This window comes from Trachinotus anak, unplaced genomic scaffold (genome assembly GCF_046630095.1).
Source record: "Trachinotus anak isolate AG129_WGS33_773 ecotype Australia unplaced genomic scaffold, CSIRO_AGI_Tana_v1 ptg000011l, whole genome shotgun sequence".
NCBI lineage: Eukaryota > Metazoa > Chordata > Actinopteri > Carangiformes > Carangidae > Trachinotus > Trachinotus anak.
The window spans coordinates 3,754,023-3,775,234 of NW_027273862.1; the positions used below are offsets into that span (position 1 = coordinate 3,754,023).

The 21,212-nt window shown below is 40.6% G+C and overlaps 1 protein-coding gene across 2 annotated transcripts in view; it reads left to right on the top strand.

Moving 5' to 3' along the window:
- Positions 1-21,212, top strand: part of cdh8 (cadherin 8) — a 99,708-nt gene that overhangs the window by 68,579 nt on the left and 9,917 nt on the right. For both annotated transcript variants that reach the window (XM_071489246.1, XM_071489247.1), the window contains exons 5-8: positions 5,553-5,720; positions 5,988-6,175; positions 12,377-12,624; positions 20,553-20,689. In XM_071489246.1, the coding sequence (XP_071345347.1) occupies positions 5,553-5,720; positions 5,988-6,175; positions 12,377-12,624; positions 20,553-20,689 (741 nt within the window). The remainder of the gene's footprint in view (positions 1-5,552; positions 5,721-5,987; positions 6,176-12,376; positions 12,625-20,552; positions 20,690-21,212) is intronic.

A 21,212-nucleotide genomic window follows, 5' to 3' on the forward strand; every position in this document is an offset into this window, starting at 1 on the left:
ACAGTGGAACCACAGCCACCTCCTAGTGACTCTGTTGCTCATAATAAATGCAACGTGTCATTCATTCTAAAAATGATGTTGCCTCCAAACATAATCCAGACGACGATTATGTTGTCATCACACCTTAATTGGTGAAGCATAATTTCTAGGATGGATCTACAAGGAAATCAGTTTTGCTTTTGGGCTGAGAAGTCTGGGCCACTTGTTAAACTGTGACATCTAAACATCAACAAGACATCTACATCCTGATTACATGAATATACATGAACGTTCCCCTGCATATCGACAGAAACCCGTCCTCTGCTGGTGTTTAGACTGGAGGGTCATCCTACCTGCAGCATCTTTTAAAAGAGATTTAACCATCAAATTCATTATAATTCATTAGCATTCATTGTTCAGTTTCACTTTAGTTTATACTGATTTCTAACGTTACCTGAGTGTTGGACGTATATGTGTCTGTGCTGCTAATACTGTGGATTTCAATGAAACAAATGAAAAAAAAAAAAAAAAAACCTGAGGTGACAGGAGTGAGTGAGAGGGTGGCTTTTTAATATGCATGTACACTGCCTGCAGGTGCTACAAGTTGCAGAGGTTCCAGCAGGTGGAGATGCAACAGCTTCCCCACCTGCTGGCCCACCTGAGGATATCTCACTCTGTTGTGGTGCATTAGGCTTAAAATTCATATGTTTCCATAAAGGACAAAACAGGGATTTATAGTTAAAAAAGCACCTATCAGACCACAAGACCACATGGCAGCTATGTTAATGTGTGTTGTTAACCACTATGTATATGTTGATGCAGTTATGTAACCTCACTTAGCAAGCCCATAAGGGACAGCATTACCAAATGCACACTAAAAGAGAGCTGACTATGTTGGTTATAGCTTAAAAAAAAGTTGTGTAACAACAACAGGACTGCAGGTAACTCAGTCCATCTGTTTTCTGAGATGCTTGTGGATTATCGCTGCATGAGGCTGCTGTTCAGGCAGGCTCCCAGGCTTGCTCCCTTCTCCGCCTTCCCTCTGCAGCTGCACACGGTTGCAAAACACAAACACTGAGCACACTGAGGCAAAAGATGTCTATTAACTGGCTGCTCCACAGCTAAAGAGGAGTGTATAGCTTTAATTAAAATGTGAAATAATGCAGCCACATAGTAGGAAAAAAAATGTTTATGTGTTACATAAGAAAAAAAACACACTTACACAGCTGATATGCTGAGTAAAGTCTAGGAAATAAGACCCATGCAGTGTGTAAATTTAATAATGTAACATTTGATCTTATAGAGATCTTCGTCAGGCTTCGTCAGACGGCGGTTAATGACATCACAAATGAAAAGCAACATACACACACACACACACACACACACAATATCACCCATGGGTGATTGGAATCGACATAATAAAATCGGCCCTTATAATGAACCAGGATGGAGTTGAGTTAGTGCTGATACATGTGCAGCCTCTCCCAGCTGGAAGTGTGGGCTACACGTGTAGGTGGCTGAGGACAAAATGTGCCTCCATACACTGACACAAATACAATGGTTCCTCTATTATGTTTGTCCTGGTTTAACTAGGTCAGCTGACGGTTTGAATGGCACAGCCTATCTGATCGTGATGTATTCAATATCACCATGACTCAACAAAGGGCCGCATGGAATTCATTAGTAAAACTACACAATTATCAGATGATTCACATAAGTGGAGCTTTGCATCACCTAGTTGCTTGTTTCCATCAGCTGATTGGTCGTCCTAAATGCTAAATGGTCCAGCACTCATATACTGCTCTGTAACATCATTGAGTTATTAATTCAAAATAATAATAATAATAATAATAATAATAATTACTTCTTCCCTTCACAAGGCAAATTCTTCAGCAGCGTCATGATGCATAAAGTTATCTCCAAACAGATTCCAGATTGGATCTTTAATTGCTTTTTCAGCTGACTTTTTAACATGTGTCTGTAAGCAATATGATTAAATAATGGTGAAATGACATTAATAAGAAATGAGATGGAAATCGACGACTCGCAATTTGGAAAGCAGCACACACAATAAACAAGCCGAAAGAAAGGGAGTCTCAAAATTTATGTACATAATTAGGATGAATGCTTGGTTCAACACACAGGAATCAGGCTCGTCCTCAGCGCTATAGGCATCCCAACATCGCAGCCGGAACATGGCCATAGAAAACGCACTGAACGGACAGTTTAAGGATTAGCATTCACGCTTTGTGCAATTGAGGAGCACATGCAGATGGCTCATTCAAGTGAGCCAGATGTTTTAATGAATGTTAATGAAAAATAAAAGGTAAGAGGAAAACAACCATTAGAATGCATTTGACACTTATAACACCACATTGGAAATGAAAAGCATTCAATAAATAAATAAACATCACGCTGCCCCAATTCATCACTTGGTTAATGGTCGGTGAAGGAAAAAAAAAAAAAAAAGTTGAGGCAAATATCTATGGAAATGAGTGTTTGTCTATCCTCCCTTTTCAGTGATTAGGAATTAATTTGAATAATTAACGATGATCAACAGAGATGAGAGTGTTGCTTCTAGCAGGATAACTGAAGTATGTTTGAGTGTGTGTGTGTATGTATGTGTGTGTGTGTGTGTGTGTGTGTGTGTGGAAGAGAGACTATGAGTGACTTGTTTGTGTTGCTGTTTTTATTTATGGACTCATTTGGTTGTGTGAGTGAAAGGTAGGTCCACCTTATTGATGTCAGTCAAAGCTCACACTAAAACCAGACTCCTGATACTTTCTTTGTTTAGACTAGTGACATAATGCAATACATATAGTATGAATGCTGCTTATGCACACCAGGCATACACCCATATATATTTGTTTATTCCTATGAGCAGAGCACACCGAATAAGAGGGAGAGTTAAATTAAAGTCCTTCATCTAATTGAGCAAGTTAATGGTTTCAAATCTCAATGTTTTCTTGTTCTGATGCTGTGATTATGTTCACTCACTCGCTTGTCCTTCAGACTCTCTTCAAATTTCCCATCTATAATTATAAGTACGTATGAGAAAATGCACTATGTACCATACACAGTGTTGCAGTGAGTGAGTCAGTACAGTTTCTATTATGTAATTTATTTCCTCAAGTAGTGACCGGGACCTTTATTTACCTCAACTGCAGAGGGTAAAAGGTCTTTATTTCTAATTGCCTCTGTTATATAACTGCTTGTACTGGGATTTTAGAATGAAGCCTTCTTTTCATTCCCTCCTGTTTGCCATTTTACAGTTACTGCATTACGTGTTAATACAAAATCAACGCTTCCTGTAACTGTTTCAAATTAGCCTTTTAGCATTTCAGTTGGACAGAAAGCCTTTATTTCCTGACAAGGCTTTTATTGCTGCAGTGACGTGCTGCAGTGGGTGTATTGCCTCATTTCCAGTTGCTGGTGTTTTTGATTTTCTTACCCACCCACTGATGTGGCAGCTAAACAATGCTCCTAGATGCTGGTCCAAATCAGAAATGGACTTTCACTGTCAGCACTCGTGCTCCTGTGACAATAGCCTATTTATTTTCTATGTTGACAGCATATTGCACTGTTGCATTTTGATATTATTTTATATTCAACTGAATTTGTAAATAAGTGGTTTGGCATGCTTTGCCAAGTGGCGCTATCCATGGTGCTGAAAGGGTGATTCAGTTGTGAGATGCTAAATTAGTGTTTAGACTTTTGTTTTGCTGTGTTTGATGGCATCCCCATGTGTTAGCAGTGCAATGTATAAAATCCTGCAGATACAGGTCAGGAGCTTCAGTAAATGTTCACATCAAACATCAGAATGAGGAAAAAATGTGACTTTCACAGTGGCAGAATTGTTGGTGCCAGACGAGACAGAGTCTTTCTGAAACTGCTGATCTCCTGGGATTTTCACACACAATGGTCTCTAGGGTTTTTTTTACTCAGAATGGTGTGAAAAACCAAAAATATCCAGTGAGCAGAAGCTCTGTGGACAGAAACACCTTGTTGATGAGAGAGGTCAGAGGAGAACGGCCAGACAGGTTGGAGCTGACAGAAAGGCTACCGTAACTCAGATAACCACTCAGAATGCACAACACATCAAACCCTCAGGTGGATGCAATACAAGAGCAGACGACCACATCAGGTTCCACTCCTTTCAGCTAGGAAAGAGAAACCTGTGGCTGCAGTGGGCACAGGCTCAGCAACGCTGAACAGCTGAAGACTGGAAAAACACAGCCTGCTGAGGCACACATATGGAAACAAAACATGAGCAATGTCCATGTTAATTAGGTTTGAATGAGTTCAGAAGTTCATTTAGTAATTACTGTTATTATGATTATTCTATTTTTTTTATTATTATTATTGTGTTGTGTTGAGTGTGACCCCAAAGAGTTCAAATCAAAGCATCAAACTTGGGGGACAGAAATATGCTTCAAGAAATAGAATGTGAAAGTAAACTTATGGTCTTGGGTCTGGGAGTTGTCGTCTATGGCACCAGTATGACCAGCTGGTCCAAACTGATTTGTGGTACTGATCCCACAGTGACCAAAGGTGCCATTTTTTTCATCAAGAAAATTGCTTGTTCTGTGCAGATATAGTGATTTATAGAGCTATATGGAGACCAATGGTAATAGCAACATGTAATTCTTATGGTGGAGGAAAAATGCCCAAATGCCAGCGAAACAATGGGGAAAAAGAGGGTTGATGTTTTGATCATTTAAATTTTCGGAACATCAAGGTTATAGCTCCTTCCCCCAGTGCAGTGTTGTTGATGAGATAGTTATTTTCTTATATCCAACTCTTGTCCTTCACATTCTATAGTTGTTAGATCTGCAGTGTTGTATGTGACCTCCAAAAAGCAAGACTGACCCTGAAATTGTGCTACATCTCTGAGGAATATCTATCTCAAGAATAGAAAATGGAGGCACAGACAACATCCTAACTCCTCCCATGTTTTTCATCATAACCCAGTGTATTCTCATTGTCTGAGGCAGCTCAGGACCAAGGCAGGGTGTCATGCCAAAGCCTGGCTTTTATGAGGGGTTTTATATTCATTTGATGATCCTGCAGGCCTCTGTTTCCTGAGTGGATTATCCGTATATGCCGGTGCTGAGCCCTTTTTATATTCAGCGCTGTGGCAGAGTCAATAAGGTCCATTCTGCATACAATATTCAAGATTATACAAGACAGACAGCATAATTCACACTCAATCAGAATACAAATGACTGCAGACGGCGAAACAACGCATTTGAAAACAAACACAGCTGATTCTCAGAGCTGGAGCTGGCTCAGTCATGACCACCTTGCTATGCTCACAGAGACTTTATCAGAGAATAAACTTGCAGGGAATTCTTCTCCTCTACTTAGTATGGAGTCCTTGTTTTGTAAACTCATGGTCTGAAATAATGCATGTTATAACCTTGCGAGTAAGGTGAGCATGAAGGTTACTGTATGCCTTGTTTTTTTTTTTTCTTTTTGTGCATACTCTCATGAGCATCATTAAAATGATGTGCAGACTATATCAGTCATGTTTATAATTGCATTAATGTGTTATGAACTGTTTCCACTTCCAGCGACCATAAAAATTGCTCTCCATGGGATGGATCGTGAGATGAGAGAGGAGTACCTGGTGGTCATTCAGGCTAAGGACATGGGAGGACACATGGGGGGCTTGTCTGGAACAACAACAGTCACCGTCACACTCACAGACATCAACGACAATCCACCAAAGTTCTCTAAAAGTGAGTAACTTCATGACCTTAAACCTCACAATCGAATTACGAGGAGAAGCAAATTACTGCTGCTCTAAATGAGTATTTCTCTGATTGGTCATAATTGGGAAAAATAAATGTCATCTTCTAAATTTCATCAAACAGGCTCCTCGGAAGCTAATTCCTCTAACTGCTGCAATGTCTAATGATGATACAGTACTGTAATATGCTTCTGCAATTTTGTTTAATTTAATCAACATTTCTAGAAACCAAAGAGCTATGTCTCTTCCTCCACAGGTCTGTATGAGTTTGTAATACCTGAAGATCTACCATTAGGGAAAATGGGTGGCAAGGTGAAGGCAAATGACAGAGACATTGGTGAGAACGCCAAGTCGACTTACAGCATCATCGAGGGAGATGAACAAGGCATATTTGAGATTTTCACCGACTCGCAGACACAGGAAGGGATTCTCCGACTGAAAAAGGTAAGACCTAGAAATTCCACTGGAAACGGTTAAAGTCTCTTCTTCATGCTGTCTGTCTTCGTGAATCACCGCCTGACAGTCAAATACCAGGTTCGATGGTTTCAGGTTGCAGGAGCTACAAGCTGCATTTTCTAGGGTTAGCTAGAAAGGTAGCAGCTACATCAAGCTGCTGCAGCTAATGACTCAAAGACATGAGCAAACACCACAGAAAAAAAGTCATGTTTTACATGCTAAATGGCATGCTAACATGAGGCTGGACTGCTCTGCCTCTTCTGTACTGCCTCTGTGCCTTAGCATTTTAGAGAAGGCTTCACTCAAAAGTAAAGCATTAAATATTAAAACACTGGGGGCTGAGTAGCTTGGGAACTAAAGGAGCATTTGCTTTTCTGTGTATATTACTAAAACCTATTTTTGTCAATTCAAAAAATCTTTAAAAAATAATCTATAGTCACAACCAGATTCAAACATCACGTTCACATGTTGTTTGCTGGAAGTAAAGGATGAATTTTCTATCAGGTGTGGACGTTCAAACAAATGTGGCAAATATGTGAAAAAACAAGAGGTCTGAATTTCTTTTTTTTTCGTACAATATACTGTTATTTTCACATTACAGTCTTCTGAGCCGAAGCTGTCTTCGCTTATGGCAAATTGCTATGTATTGTAAATGTATCCAGCCCTCATTCCAACGCAGGTTAAATTGTGTTTTGCTGACACCCACATCACCATTGCCGTAAGAACAGATGGTCTGGACCTAAAGTTGCCTGTTGCTTTTTTTTTGCAATGTTAACACATCCACATGTGAGAGATGCAGTTCTTCGCCACAAAGCAACTTCATCAGAGCAGTTGCTGGGTAACTGCCTCACTCAAGGGTACACTGGCAGTATTTGTTCCAAGAAGAAAAGACAATACACGTTAAATTTGTTCATTGAGATATTCCCAGGTGCGTGGTCTCGAGGCGAACGAGCGACATTCCTGTCATAAAATCTGATTTTCTTTCACCTTGAGGCGAACACATTAGCACATAATGACAAGATGCATTGTGTTGTTGGTGAAGCATCGTATTGAATTAGCAGCATTGTATTCATCAGGTTATTTTAAAAGTATGGCAGACACTAAGACACATAAGTACACCAGGCTCTCAGACGTCTCTGCACAGTTTCACACATTGTGATGAGGTTCTATATCTGCAGCACAAACACAGTATGAATATTTATCTGGATAAAAGCTGTAGAAGTTTGAACCTGGACATCATTCCCTGCCTGTAGAAATTTACAGAAAGCAATCCCATCTTTTGCTCAAAGCTGAAATTTACATTTGAAAACCACAATGCATTTTAATAACAGTGTGACCTGCAAGCAAGTTTAGACAAAGCAGTGTCTCAAGGACATCTATGGAAAATCAAACTGAGATTTGAACACATGGTATCAAAGATACCAAAGCACATCCTATTTATATATGTATGTATTCTGTATTCTAAGTCTATGGAAGCTCTGCCTGGTAGAGCATGTTTGCATATATTGAATCATACGCATGATTGATGGATGGGCGTTCTCAAGTCTTGAGTCATGGTTGGTTCAGTGTCTGGAGAGAACAGCTATACATCACTCAAACACGGAATGCCATTGTGTTGTGATGTAAAATGACATTACCCCAAGGACATGTGGTGTGACTTTGTCAAAGTGTGAACAATGAACTGCGTGGGAGGTGGAATGTATAAAAGCTAAGGCAATCTAGTGAGACTACGATTCACTGCCGCTAAAGAAAACATCAGTGCTGGGGAACAAACTCCACACAAAGTCATAAAATCTCTAACTGTTGACAAAGCAAATGTCAAATGTGTTAGTCTTTTAGGCAACCTCCACTTCCATGTCCCGCAGAGAGCCTCGCTCTTCCCATGTCTGCTCGCCTTTCTCTCTGTGGCCCTGGGTTGGTTGCCTACATCGCTAAGGCGAGATAGATGATAATGTGTTGGGAGAGTAGCAAGGCATTTGCACACTTAGTGTTTTTTGCATCCCTCCACACAGCAGGGGCTCAAGTTTAGACGAGTTCAAAGAAGCAGTTGTTATGCCTTCACTCTTTTGTTCCATATCCTCACCAGTGTTATGCTGCAACCAGGGTGACAGAAGAAAAGATTCAGTGTGACTCTCTCTCCAACACACCCTGTCCATGTCAACAGCTGTTTGGGTCTATAAACTGCCATCTCATGCTAAATTCAAATTATTAAAGATCCTTTGCGGCAAGGTTAAAACATATTGATCTAACTGAGGCTGGAGAGGCACAAACCAGGGCAGAGATTCTTTGCTGTTTGGGTTTTAAGCTTTTTATCTGCCAGCCCCCAGGCCTGTCGAGGGATGTTAGTGGGATGCTGAGCTTTCACCCCTGCAGCCAACGCTGAACTTTGAAGTCTCTAAATGGCCTGTGTACATACTGATTTGATGCTAACGCTTGAGAGAGACCGAAGAATGACACAGCAGGGTTGTGGTGTGGGACACGAGGGCGAGGGGGTGTGAACTCAGGAGAAACAAGAATGTGTCTGTTGCTGAGTAGAAGTATGTTGTCTCTGTTTAGAAATGTATCTGCAGCTAAGCCATGTTGTTCACCAGCATCTTACACAAATGTAAACTGGCTATGCAGCCTTGGCTCCAAATTGCCAGGCTCATACTGTAGCTCTACTCGTTTCTTTTTACACTCACGAAACTCTTTAATAATCAACAGCAGTTGTACAACAGTAGCACTATGAATACTAATAAAAATCAAAGTGGCTCTCTCTCTGGATTACTCATTCAAAGCGCTCTATGCGTTTATTGAATTAATAATCTGAATGGGTCAAAATATGACTTGCATCCTGATTCCATGGCCAGGATAATGTACAGTATTTAAAAAGTGGCTCGCGTAGATGCTGTATTTGATTTTGTAAGTGATACTGAAAATAATTTTAATCAAACTCAACTCAGCTAATCAAAGAAGCTGTTTACTGCAATGTTTTTCTTAAACCATTTAAGTGGATTTGGTGTAATTAAATATGCCCCCCCACCCCCAAAACCATTCATTTAGCAGCTAAAGAGAACAAAACAGAGCTGAAAGCTAAGAGTGACTGTTGGATATTAATTCAGAGGCCACTAAAGCCACTGAACACTAGTTGTGTTGCACTGGTGTTGCTCCATGTCTGCTGGATTGCTTTGCTAAAAATATCATGATAGTATTTCAGTGTTGTGTTTACAGCCTGTTCTGCTAAGTGGCTAAAAAAAAACAACAACAAACAACAAAAGTGTAGCTTTAATATTCCAGCTTTGCAGCTATACATTTCCTTAGATGATGCAGCTTTGATTTTGATAATGAATCAGTTTAATTTTGTACAATTTCCAGTCCAGCCAGTGTTGATTTATATCAATAACACAACTGAATAGCAGATATTACAGTATTCTGACTACAGAATTTGAAAGAAAGAAATAAGAAAGAAAGAAAGAAAGAAAGAAAGACAGAAAGAAAGAAAGAAAGAAAGAAATTACATAACAGTAAACATTAGATGGCATCACCTCTGCTGGACATCAGCCAGCTAAATCAATGTTTGTACCAGTAAATGACTATCAAATAATAATTCATCTTAAAACTTAGGCCTTTCCCCCCTCTCCGCGTTTCCATATAATCGTTTTGACTATCCAGCCACAACATTACACAGGCTCTTACTCTCCACTACACTCTGAATTAATCCACGGGCTTGAGGTCCAGCCACACTCTGTATTTTCTCAGCACAGACGGCAAGATCAGAGCGAGAGAAAAGGAAGGAACGGAGGGCGAGTTGGATGTCAGGAGTGAGGAGGAGAGGGAGGAGGAGGAGAAGGGGAGGTTAATAATGAAAGTGTTCCAAATAGCTTCTCTGACTGTGGAGGAGTGGGGCTTGGAGAGGCTTCAGGGGCTTAGGTCTGTCTACTAGTGTCCTGATGCCAGGAGTGTAGGAGCGTGGAAGTTGAAGCCCTGGGTCGCCTCTCCCGTCCCCACGGCTGCTGCTACTGTCTCACAGCTGGACCAGACACCCCTCCACCCACCTTCCCCCTCTGCCCCGAGAGCTCTCAGCATTGGTCCTGTCTGACCTCAGGGACAGTTCCTCTTGCTCTCTCCCTCTTTTTCTTTAACTGAATACATTTCTCGTTTTGTTCATCTCCCTCCTCTTAGTCCTCGCCTTTTCCCCTAGCCAGCTCCTATCCCCTCAAGCGCAAAGGCCCGGTTTTGATTTCCCTATAAATCCTGGTTATGGAGCGTGGAAGTGACTTGATCCCATTATTCTAGTAGTGTGAGAGCGACCAGAGGTGATTCAGAATGAAATTGTGACAGTCTGGGGTGTCCTCTGAGATGCCAGAGGAGCAAAATTGTGGCTCTCCCCTTCCTCTTAATATTAATGAGGGGCCATCTTTAAAAGAAATACTGTATAACAACTGAAAACAGAGATTACACAGATATGTCAGTCACATAATGACATGTCCTGTACAAAGCACCTGTTTATTTATTTGATGTGAGCTGGGTATGATGGCAGTGTAATCTGCTGTCACAGAGAGCGTTAGCAGGGAGATTTCATGTCCCCTCGTACCCATAAAGGCTGGAAAATATTTTCAGGTTGTGCAACTCTGAAAATTACAATTATCCTGACTGACTGATTTAAATCAAAAATTATGATCAAATAATTTCTGCCACGGGTGGATACAATGACCACAGTCCTTCACAAACTCTGTCTCTTTAGATCAAAGCTCCCTGTGTGCTCCCTCATTTTCTAATTATAGCTTCTTTAAATTATTTTGATGGCTTGATTCTTTTCAGTAGAGAAATTACTCTAGTGAAAATACTTGGATCCCACAAATATTCTTATTTACAAATGAATGTACTTGTAAGTAGAGAAGCAATTTCTGCGACAGTGTCCAAAGTACTCATTGTGCAGAGTGGCCTCTTGAGATCGTTCTCTTGTTTCTAATCTTGTAGCTGGTTCAGGTGGAAGTAACTTTAACTGCTTTATGATCGGTAGTTTAAAAGGGTGCAGGGGTTTGAAAGACAGAGACTGTAGTTAAAAAAAGGAGAATCATTTAAATGAAAGCAGCAGAGACCGAGATCTCTGTCTACCTGTAGTCCCTAGTATGAGTCAGCCTCCAAATTCACTTGATACATTCCCTGTAATGAAACTTGATAGCGTCTTTCATTATATCCTTCCTGCCTGGTGAACGACACAGGCTTTCTTCTCTCTGGCTTTGTACCTTTCAAAGTCGAGGTAACCTCGGTGACAGGGTCAAAACTGGATGCGATGTGTAAAATCTGTGTCAAGTGCCCCCTTTAATCTATAATATTTCATGAGCTGATCATATGTTTTTTTTCTGTAGAATGTTGACTGATTTGAAAGGTACAGCTATCAGATAAAAGCTGTGGGTTAGAAGTGAGTTACTGAGTATAAAGCATTTTGAGATTGTACTTAATTGTTTTATTACTTTAAAAACAAAGCCCATTGGTCATTTGTGCAGCAGCTTATTATGACCCATAGTTACATTTTGTTGTTAGGCAACCTCTAGTGGTCATAGTAATTATTAAAGGAGGAAAAGGTAAAGTGCGGTGAAGTAGTTTATAAAGTGACAAAGTCCACGTCAGGAGGAGGCTGGGGTGGATGGACGGTTCGGCAAAACACAGGAATATGAACAGGAGAGCGGTGTTCGATTCCCATGTGAAAGTAGCAGTTTACTGTTTGTTGTTTCTATTATCCATGACCGTTTAACAAAGTTAACCAGGTTGTTATTATTGTAACCATGACAACAAAAAATGTTGTTGAGGAAGTACTTATTTTAACCCAAATCCATCTCCATCTTTTATAAAACCTAACCAAGTAGTTTTTTGCCTAAATCTAACCAAGCCATGACTGCAATTATAGCAACCATGGTGATGAAGGTAGGTACATCACAGTCTGCACATTTATTATTATAACCATGACAACCAAGGTCCAGTATGCCTGCCACTGTATGGGTGCTATTTCAGGAGACACTCCTATGGGTCATAACAAGGGGTTGAAAAGAACGACCTATATGGTTTTTCAGGACTTGTTGACCTAACTATATTACTTGCTTGTATATCAGTGGATTTTACTTGTGTGATTTGGATAGAAAAGCAGGATGACACTGAAAACAATGAAGCAGCAGATTTTGATCATTTCTCTCTTTGCCCCCCCTACAGCCTCTGGACTACGAGAGCAAGAGAGCCTTCACGCTAAAAGTCGAGGCCACCAACATCCGTTTGGAGCCCAGCAACAGTGGTCCCTTCAAAGACACAGCCACAGTCAAGATTGTGGTCGAAGACGCAGACGAACCTCCTGTTTTCTCCAAACCCATGTACTTACTGGAAGTGAATGAGAACGCCCCCATCAACACGGTCATAGGGACAGTCACCGCCAGGGATCCAGACTCTACTGGGAGCCAAGTCAGGTATGTGAATGAATACAGAACACAATTAGCAACTGAAAAAGAAAAAAAAAAATCTACTTTTCTATTTAACCATCTGCTATTGACTGACCTGAGTAATACAAATCTTGAGAAGGAAAAAGCTCTTTAATGCAACTTCAAGAAGTGATGGAGAGAGCAGGTTAACAAATGAGTCTTTTCAGCCTATAATGAGTTGTTTTAATAAAAGGGTCGACACTGAGGCACGCAATTAAATCTCTTCATGCCTGCCTGTGACCTTTGGAGACTGTGGTAGAGTCTTTTGCAGTGAAGAAGTGACTCAATGATCGCTCTCATTTCCACAGACGTACAAAAAAAAAAAAAAAAAAAAAAGTAGATTATGAGTTGAAGGCAGCACAACTTTTCTCTTTCAGTGTATTACCATCGCTGCTATATTCTCCTCTTGTGTGACTTATTCTTGGAAATACCACAAGGGCACCTTGAGGATAGGTTATACAGGCAATTTCTCTACCTCCATCTTGGCATTTCATTAATTCTCCAGCGACTTGCTGACCGCATTCCCGGGACAACACTCAACAGGTTGTGTGTAATTGCATGGCGAGCAGAGAGCAGGCTGGGTTTCATAGATTGGCTGAAGCTATAGAGCAGGGCTACGATTTCTCTCTCTCTCTTTTTTTTTTTTTTATTTTGCTTTCCTGGTGGCATCCTCATGTTTAGTGATGAGATTGCCAGGAGGAATTGAGCCCTGAGGTTGCACGATGTCTCTCCCCTGGTAAAAAGGAGAAGGATATTTCATGTATAATGACATCTTTTGCCTCTCTTAGTCCTTATTCCATGTCACAGTGCTCCAATGTTTGTCGATGCAAGACTGTGTTGGAGAGAAACCCGTGTGAGAAATGAAGTGTATTAAAGCCCAGTGTATCATTGAACTGAATCATCTCAAAATAGCACATTCTTCTGAATTATGTGCTGTATTAACAGCTAGTTACGTTTGCCTACTTTCTTGTTATTTGCCTCCATCAGTGCATCACTATTGAAAGAAAAAGTAACTGAATAATGAATGAGCGTGCATGCAGATGACAGCACCCTGCTGACACAGTCTCCTCACACATTTGCTGCCATGAAACTGTCCAGATATCAACATCCTGCCTTGGCACCTGTTAAATGTTTTGAGCATGATGCTGTGTGAATTGAGTCACAGGCTGCCATCTTACTGCAGCAGGCTATTTGCCTTTTCGCAGTTTCTCTCCATTGTGCTTTTTCTATTTTTCCGGAGATCATTGAGTTGTGCTCACTGTATTCATTATGCTTTTAATCACCAATTTTATGATTTTGCGGAGAAGTTGCTATTTTCAGAATGGATTGGTGCTCAAGGACTTTGTGTGACTCTCAGGCCAAAAAAATATAAACTGCAGTCAGAGACACAGAAAAGAGGCTTCTGAAAAATCTTCTCAAGAGCTGATAGGTTTTTTTTTTTTAATTGAACTCATTCTGAAAGTTTCAAATGTATTCTTCAAGAGAAAGAAGAAGGAGAAGAAGTAAGTGGCTGATAGAGCACTACATTAATCATCTGCCAACTCCTGTAAAACCACAGATCAACAGGGAAAATAAGTGCTCAAAGATTATACACACAACCAGACATTTACTTGCCAGTTTGCATTTTGTCACAACAAATTGCTTTATCTCTGTGATTTTCCTTGAAGTCCAAAACGTGTTTTTTTTTTTTTGTTTGTTTTTTTTTACCCCTGCTGCAAATCTTCAAGATGAGCATGATCTATCACAGATGTCAAGTGTTTTCTTTGTGGGGGGATGAGATGAAACAAACTATTGTCATGGAGGGCTTAATATGATGAATCACCCTCACCAAAGACCATTTGATTTTACTTCTAGCCAGGGTTTGTATTAGCCTGTAACTCTGATAAAATGATTGCAGTCTGGAAGATTTTAATCCTCCACATACACTAGCTGTAGCCTCAATTATTCCATACAAGAACAGAAATATGTTCTGAATAATGGAGAATCTGGACATAAGCTTCACCATCAATAAGACAAATATTTAGACATAGTTTGTTTGCCCTGCACACAGGGTTGCAGCTAACAATTATATGCATTATTAGTATTATTATTAATAATAATAATATATTCTAAGTTATTTTTTGTTATTATTTATGTCCATAAAAAATCAGAAAACTGTGAAACTGTCTCACAGTTACCTAGAGTCGAAGGTGGTGTCTGGTTTTGTCCGTCCAATGGTCTAAAACCCAAAGATATTCAAGTTGACGTGTGACATGAAACAGAGAAAAGCAGCAAATCTTCACAAAGGAAAAGCCACAACAATTTTTTTTTTTTTTTTTTAAATAACTGAAATGACTAATTATTTGCAAATTTTCACAACCATCTGTTAATCATCTAATTATTGCAGCTCTAAATGAAATGAATCGTCTTTTGGTCTTTGTTTAGGTGACATACTTCAACAGACCTGGACAAGAATACTGTGGTATACAAACTAAATTTTTCACCTCTTAAAGTGGTAATAAAAAAAAAAAAAAAGCTGTTATATAATTAGCCATCACTTTTTATATGTTTTTCAAGGTTTGTCAAGCAAACTGAAAAAAGCTGAAAAAAAAAGCATTTTTATGAGAATAAAAGTGAATGTATCATCTGCAACACATGCTGTGTGTTGTTCTTGTTTATTTTTTTATTTTAATTTATACTGCAATTGTCCTCCTCCCTCCCTTCTGTCTTTCTCCCTGTCCCTGAGCCCGTCATTCTTTAACTTCGTGTTTTGAAAAATGGAAAGAGAAGGGGCTCCAAGAACAATGGCCGTAGTTAGGGAAGGTGGATCTATAGTGGAGGAGTTGCAGCGCAGTAATGATAGCGTTACTGCCGGTGTTCACCTGATCACCATCTGAACGAGCTCTCAAGTCGACTGACTCTGATTAGAATTGCTCTCTGCCTCAACCCCATACCCTACCCCTCCGAGCCAGACCAGACCAAACCAGTCTGGGTCTAAACCACTCGGGGCGAGTGCTCTGGTGGGCTGCCATGTCCTCTGCACTCAGGAGACAAACAACCCCTTAGCTGTACTTAATGCATCCAACCAACAACATTTCAGGTGCACTCCATGAAATACTCCCCCAGTATTGCCTCTCTCTGGAGCCTGTGCTCTGTCGTTTTCTACCTGACTGATCACAAATAAAAAGCAATGTGACATCTGGCAGTCACTATAGCTGTCTGACACAAACTGCTGGATTTCATGCAATAGCTGGGACTGTATTTTTTTTCCAAAATATTGATACTGTGACAAGCATTGCCAGAATCTGCTGCTTTGGATTTTAAACATGTTTGGTTTGCATCTTAGTCTTTATTCTCTCTTCTTTTTATCTTCTTTTATTGTTACAGGGAACTGCAGGAATGTAATGGAATTCTGTAAAGCTTGTTTCTTTGTGCAGGCTTTCTTATGTTGCTATAGCACAGCTGACAGCTGACATGCTGCATATGGTAATACAAACAGTCATGTGAAGAAGATGGCTTTGAAATGAATGGAAATGTAAAGTCACCGTACTGATTTTTTTGTTTTTTTTTATATGTTGTTATTTCTACTTTACTTTTGGCCTCTCAAGGAAAATCACCCTCCTGTAAAAAGAGTCTGGGATCCAACCTGAATAAAAAGTAGTGTTAAAAAAACACAACTGGTCAGCATTCAGGGGACGGCAGAAATTAGTTCTACATCTGTGATGCTCCCAGTGGATTTACCGACCTAATAACAAGCAGGAATGTCACAGAGGCATTTTGTTCTCTGTGGGGAAAAAAAACAAAAAAAAAAAAACATTTTTTCTCGATCTTTTCACCTCTTCTCTCCCAAACGTGTACACACACTCAGTCACTCAGATGCACACATTCACACACATTCACACTCTAATAGAGATAAAACCCAGCGGCCACTGTCACACATACACAGGTGTGAAAAAGCAGAAACACAAATGTACACAGAAACCTTTCCAAGGCAGCTTAACCTTTACAGCTTGCTAACTAGAGCCTGAGCAATATACTGGCATGGTTGATATTGTGCAGTTTGTTTTAGTTTTAGTATTTTGTACTAATAATACTCTAATAAGTTACAAGTCACTACATAGTTTTGCCACCAGAGAGAGCTAATAGGTTTAATTTTCGACTCTGAAACCTCTCACTTGGATGGTTTCAATTTTTTAATAACAAAATAAATAACACAAATTAAAGTGACACTATATAACTTTTAAAGGAAGAAAAAATACATTCCTTCTCTTACAAATGAAAATTTAAATTCATAAGCTATAAAACTCACCATTCATCAATTGAATGGTCTCTCTTTGTGCGATATGCCCAAACATTTTATGGTGGCTAACTTTATACAGAAATTGCTGTGCAACTTATATTACTGAGTAAGTTTCCTGACTTAATAACTCTAATAACTTCTTTGACAGGATGCTACTGGTGCATGACATTTAGCATTTATTAATATCACTTGTGGCCACAGTGGTTGATGTTAACCAAAAGCAGTCAATTTAGAAGATTCGAGAGGAAGTTGTTCCACATATCCACTGATACATCAGTGTTTTGTTTTTTTTTAAACTATTATATATCAATATTGGCTTCAAAAATGGATGGCTCCAGTGCTAATGCAGCACAAGACATTTTTGTCTGACACAAATAGCTTACATTATAAAGGTTGGGGGACTCACAACAAATACAGTAATAGAAGAGGGAGGAGAGACTTTAGCCCCTTTTCCACTGGTTTAAAAAACCCACTGAGACCCTCTAACATCTGGCTTTTGTCGGCAGTGGAAAAGGGTATAACTGATATCCACAGCCAGATCAAATGACTGCAGTAGACATGGGTATTTATCAGCTCCTTCTCTGATTGGAATCGATGCAAACACAACACCCTTGTGACCATGCTAATTTTCATCCTTTTTCCATGCTGTGAGGTTTTCAGACCTCTCACCTGCACATCACAGTGCTGTTAAACCAAAAAACACTGCAGCCTCACAGTGTTCTGGGATGAAAGAGCTGCAGCCCTGAAATAAGTATCAAAAACACACAATCACCAATCGAAGCATCTAACAAGGAGGCTCCAACACTTAGAGGATTTCAAACACGGGGATGAGATGTGATGGAGCCGGCTAGCTGGCTAGCTCTTCCCCCCTGCATCTTTGTCTGTGTGTGTGTGTGTGTGTGTGTTTGTGTTCTGTAAGTGCATGTGGTGTATTGTGTGTCCACTCTGGCATACTTGAGGTTCGATGCTGGCAGATGTTGTGAATTGCAACTTTGTTGTTGTATCCAAGCTTGTTTTTCTCTACACTTTAATATTCAATTTACAACTATTTCATCATAATAATACAACTCACTGTTACAGATTAATGTAGCAGTGCAATAGTAGTTCAACTGTTATTGTACATTTATTTCATAAATGCTTTTCCATTTGCTGCCTAGTGTATGATTCGTCTTTAGTGGAGAAAATCATTTCACACTCATTATGTGGTGGAAAAGAAAATCACTGGGTAATGTATGAGCAACGATAGCCACCGTGGCTAAAGAGACAAAAGATTGACACAGACACTCAAACGGAGAAGATGTTCCTAGCCATACTGATGGATTGACAGGTGCTGTCTGTGACAAATGTAATGAAAAATCATCAGGAATCATAAATGAATGAAAAAATAAGTAACAATCTCACTGATTACAGCTCATGCTTATCTTTTTTTTTATGCACAGAGCAGCTTCTGTCACACTGATGCATCTTGGTTATCATATTATGTTTGGTTTATATTGAGGCTGAATGTTTCTGGACGTCCGTTGCATCAGTTGTAAGTGAGCTACTCTGCTGTGAAATACTTGGCACAAACATCCTCTAACGTGATGTTTGACTGTTGGGCTGAGGTCAGTTCAATGACGTTTCAAGGCTTTTGAAAAAGTACAGCAAAGCTAAAACGAGATGATACACTCACACACACACACACACACGCACACACAGGCATTTGCACACATCCTCCACATCACACTCGAGAAAACTGCGCACGTATTACGCTCAGATATCATTTTTTATTTGCTTTTAATTCTTTTCACATCACGTTGTCAGTTTGAGTGACAGGTGGCAGAACATTTCAGGGTCTGTCTCCTCGCTTCCACGTGAGGCTGTCAGCGTTTGACTGGGATCCACTCAGTCTGCAGGAGAGAGGCTGCTCCCAGGTGGTTTGCTGCTGTCTGCCTGTCTTGAAAGTGCTCTGCGTCTGCAGGGCAAGAGAGAAAGAGAGGGAGGGAGAGGGGGGACAGAGAGGGGGGGGGGGGGGGGGGGGGGGCAGAAGAGTCCTCATGGACCTCTCCCAGTCCGGCGTCTAGAGGATTTTACACCATTTCATCTCAAAAATGGAAATGTCACGGCTCGGTACATCTCCCCAACAATTGGAATCTGGGCCAGTGGTTTATTTATTTCATTTCTTACCATTCTTGTATAAGCAGCACTCTCCTTCATATAAATTGTTGTTGTTGTGACTTTGTCTTTGGCTTTTTCCGCTGCTCTTTCTCTCTCTTTTCCTCTTTTCTTCTGTCCTTCCTTCCTCACTCTATCTCTCCTTTCTCTCATATAAATACTGCAGGGTTCCTGCCAACAGGTCTGCACTGATAGGGATGAGCGGTTCCACTGCGAGATGGTATGAGACCCAGGGTTAGGAGGGAAGAGAGACAGGGTCAGCAGGGCGCCTGGTGGCTGAGGGATGCCTGTGTGGGGAAAAAAAAAAAAAAAAAACGGATAGAGGGATTGGATTAGGAAGAGCTTGAGACCCAGCTGGATGGAAAAGAGAAGAAAAAAACTTTCTGTTAGTGAGAAAGAAGGGGGAAGAGATTGTGTGGGGATGTGTGAGGGAGCCAGAGAGAGAGAGAGAGAGAGAGAGAGAGAGAGAGAGGAACAGGGACAGTTTGTCCTGGAGGTATGGAAACACTTGTGCAGTACACGGTGTAATTAGCTCACGTGAATCACTGTGGCCTTGTGTTTTGGGTGAGTAGGGTGTTTATGAGAGTCACACATAATGGCTAATGAAAAGTGTGAAACCAAAGATGACCCATAATGACAGATTCTTTTTTAGTCAGTTTTGTGTGGGCTCGTCCCAAGAATTGGCGCTGCGCGTGTTGCAACATGAAAGAGCGATTTCACAGCTTCAAATGGCATCGGAAAATTCTCTTTTATGTGCATTCCAATTTCATACCCGCTGCTGGAGTTTTTTTTTTTTTTCTGGAGAGTTTTATGTCTTGCCACTATGTTTTTTTAAGACTGTACAAGTCTCCAAAAAGTCAGTGTGTCACAGGAAAGGGTCACAGAGAAACAGTTTGTCAGACACTTCCTTTGAAACCAAGCTTGACTCACTTTGACACGAGCTGCTTTTCCGACAAGAACCTAAAAGTCACTCGTGGTTTAAAAAGAAAAAAAAAATCTTTTTTCCCTAAGGTCACAAATAACAGACCGGTCACTGGTTCATTTCCATTACATCCATTATCCCCCCTCTCACCCACCCCCACCCTCTGTTGTTTGAGCCCCTGTGTGACACAGTGCTGTCCTAACTCATTAATGCAAAGCCTCTGGGAGCCATTGAGTGTTGACAGAGCCCAAACAGGGTTAACAACACACCATCTCTTACCCTGACATAACATTTACTAATGGTCTTTTTTGCAAGGGGCGGGGGGGTCACCCATGATCGTGGGGGAAGGGGCTTCTTGGGCCTTATCAGGCCTTTGTGCTCACGTGAAGCTTGTAATTACTCCTCAGATGATAATTATTGATTTCCTGCTGTTTTTAATGTGCATTCATCTACAGGTTTCTCTTGATGGATAAGGTCCCGTTAGCCGCAACACCCAAAGGACCTGCTAAAGATGCTCTGGCAGCTTTGGCTCAGATTTCTGATGATCAGTTGTCCTTGCAGATACTTCATCGATCGGCACACGGACCTGGAGAGGCAGTTCAACATCAACGTGGACGATGGGAAGATCACGCTGGCAAAACCGCTGGACCGGGAGACGGACATGTGGCACAACATTACAGTAACCGCCACAGAAGTCAGTAAGTAACCTCTGCCTGGCTCTGCTCTCTCCTGCTGAGCACAGTCCTTCCTCATGAATTATTATGTCCCATTTTCAAAATCTGCATAACGTCAGACACTCAATGGCACACAAGTTGTGAAAAAAAGTCAGAACTGCAGGAGGTTCATGTGCGATATTGTCTTCCTCTGAGCAAATTCACAGTCACTCTCAGTCATAAGAAATCACTGACCTGCTGCACACAATCCTCTGTTTGTGCCATACTCTTGAAGTGATTAACAGGGATGGTTTACAAAGCGCCATACTTTCAAACAATTAGCATTTGAATCCATGGAGGCATTAAATACGTTAATTTGCTGAGTTTTGATTGAATTAAACAGCTCAGTAGTCAATTTGTGTGAATGCGAGAACATTAAGACGTATCAAATAAACAGTTTTAAAGACATGCTCCAGAGTGGATTGCTCCAGTGCCAGCATCCATTACAGATTAAAGAACATCTGCGAACCGCAAAACTCACTGACTACGTAGAAAATCTTGCCGGCAG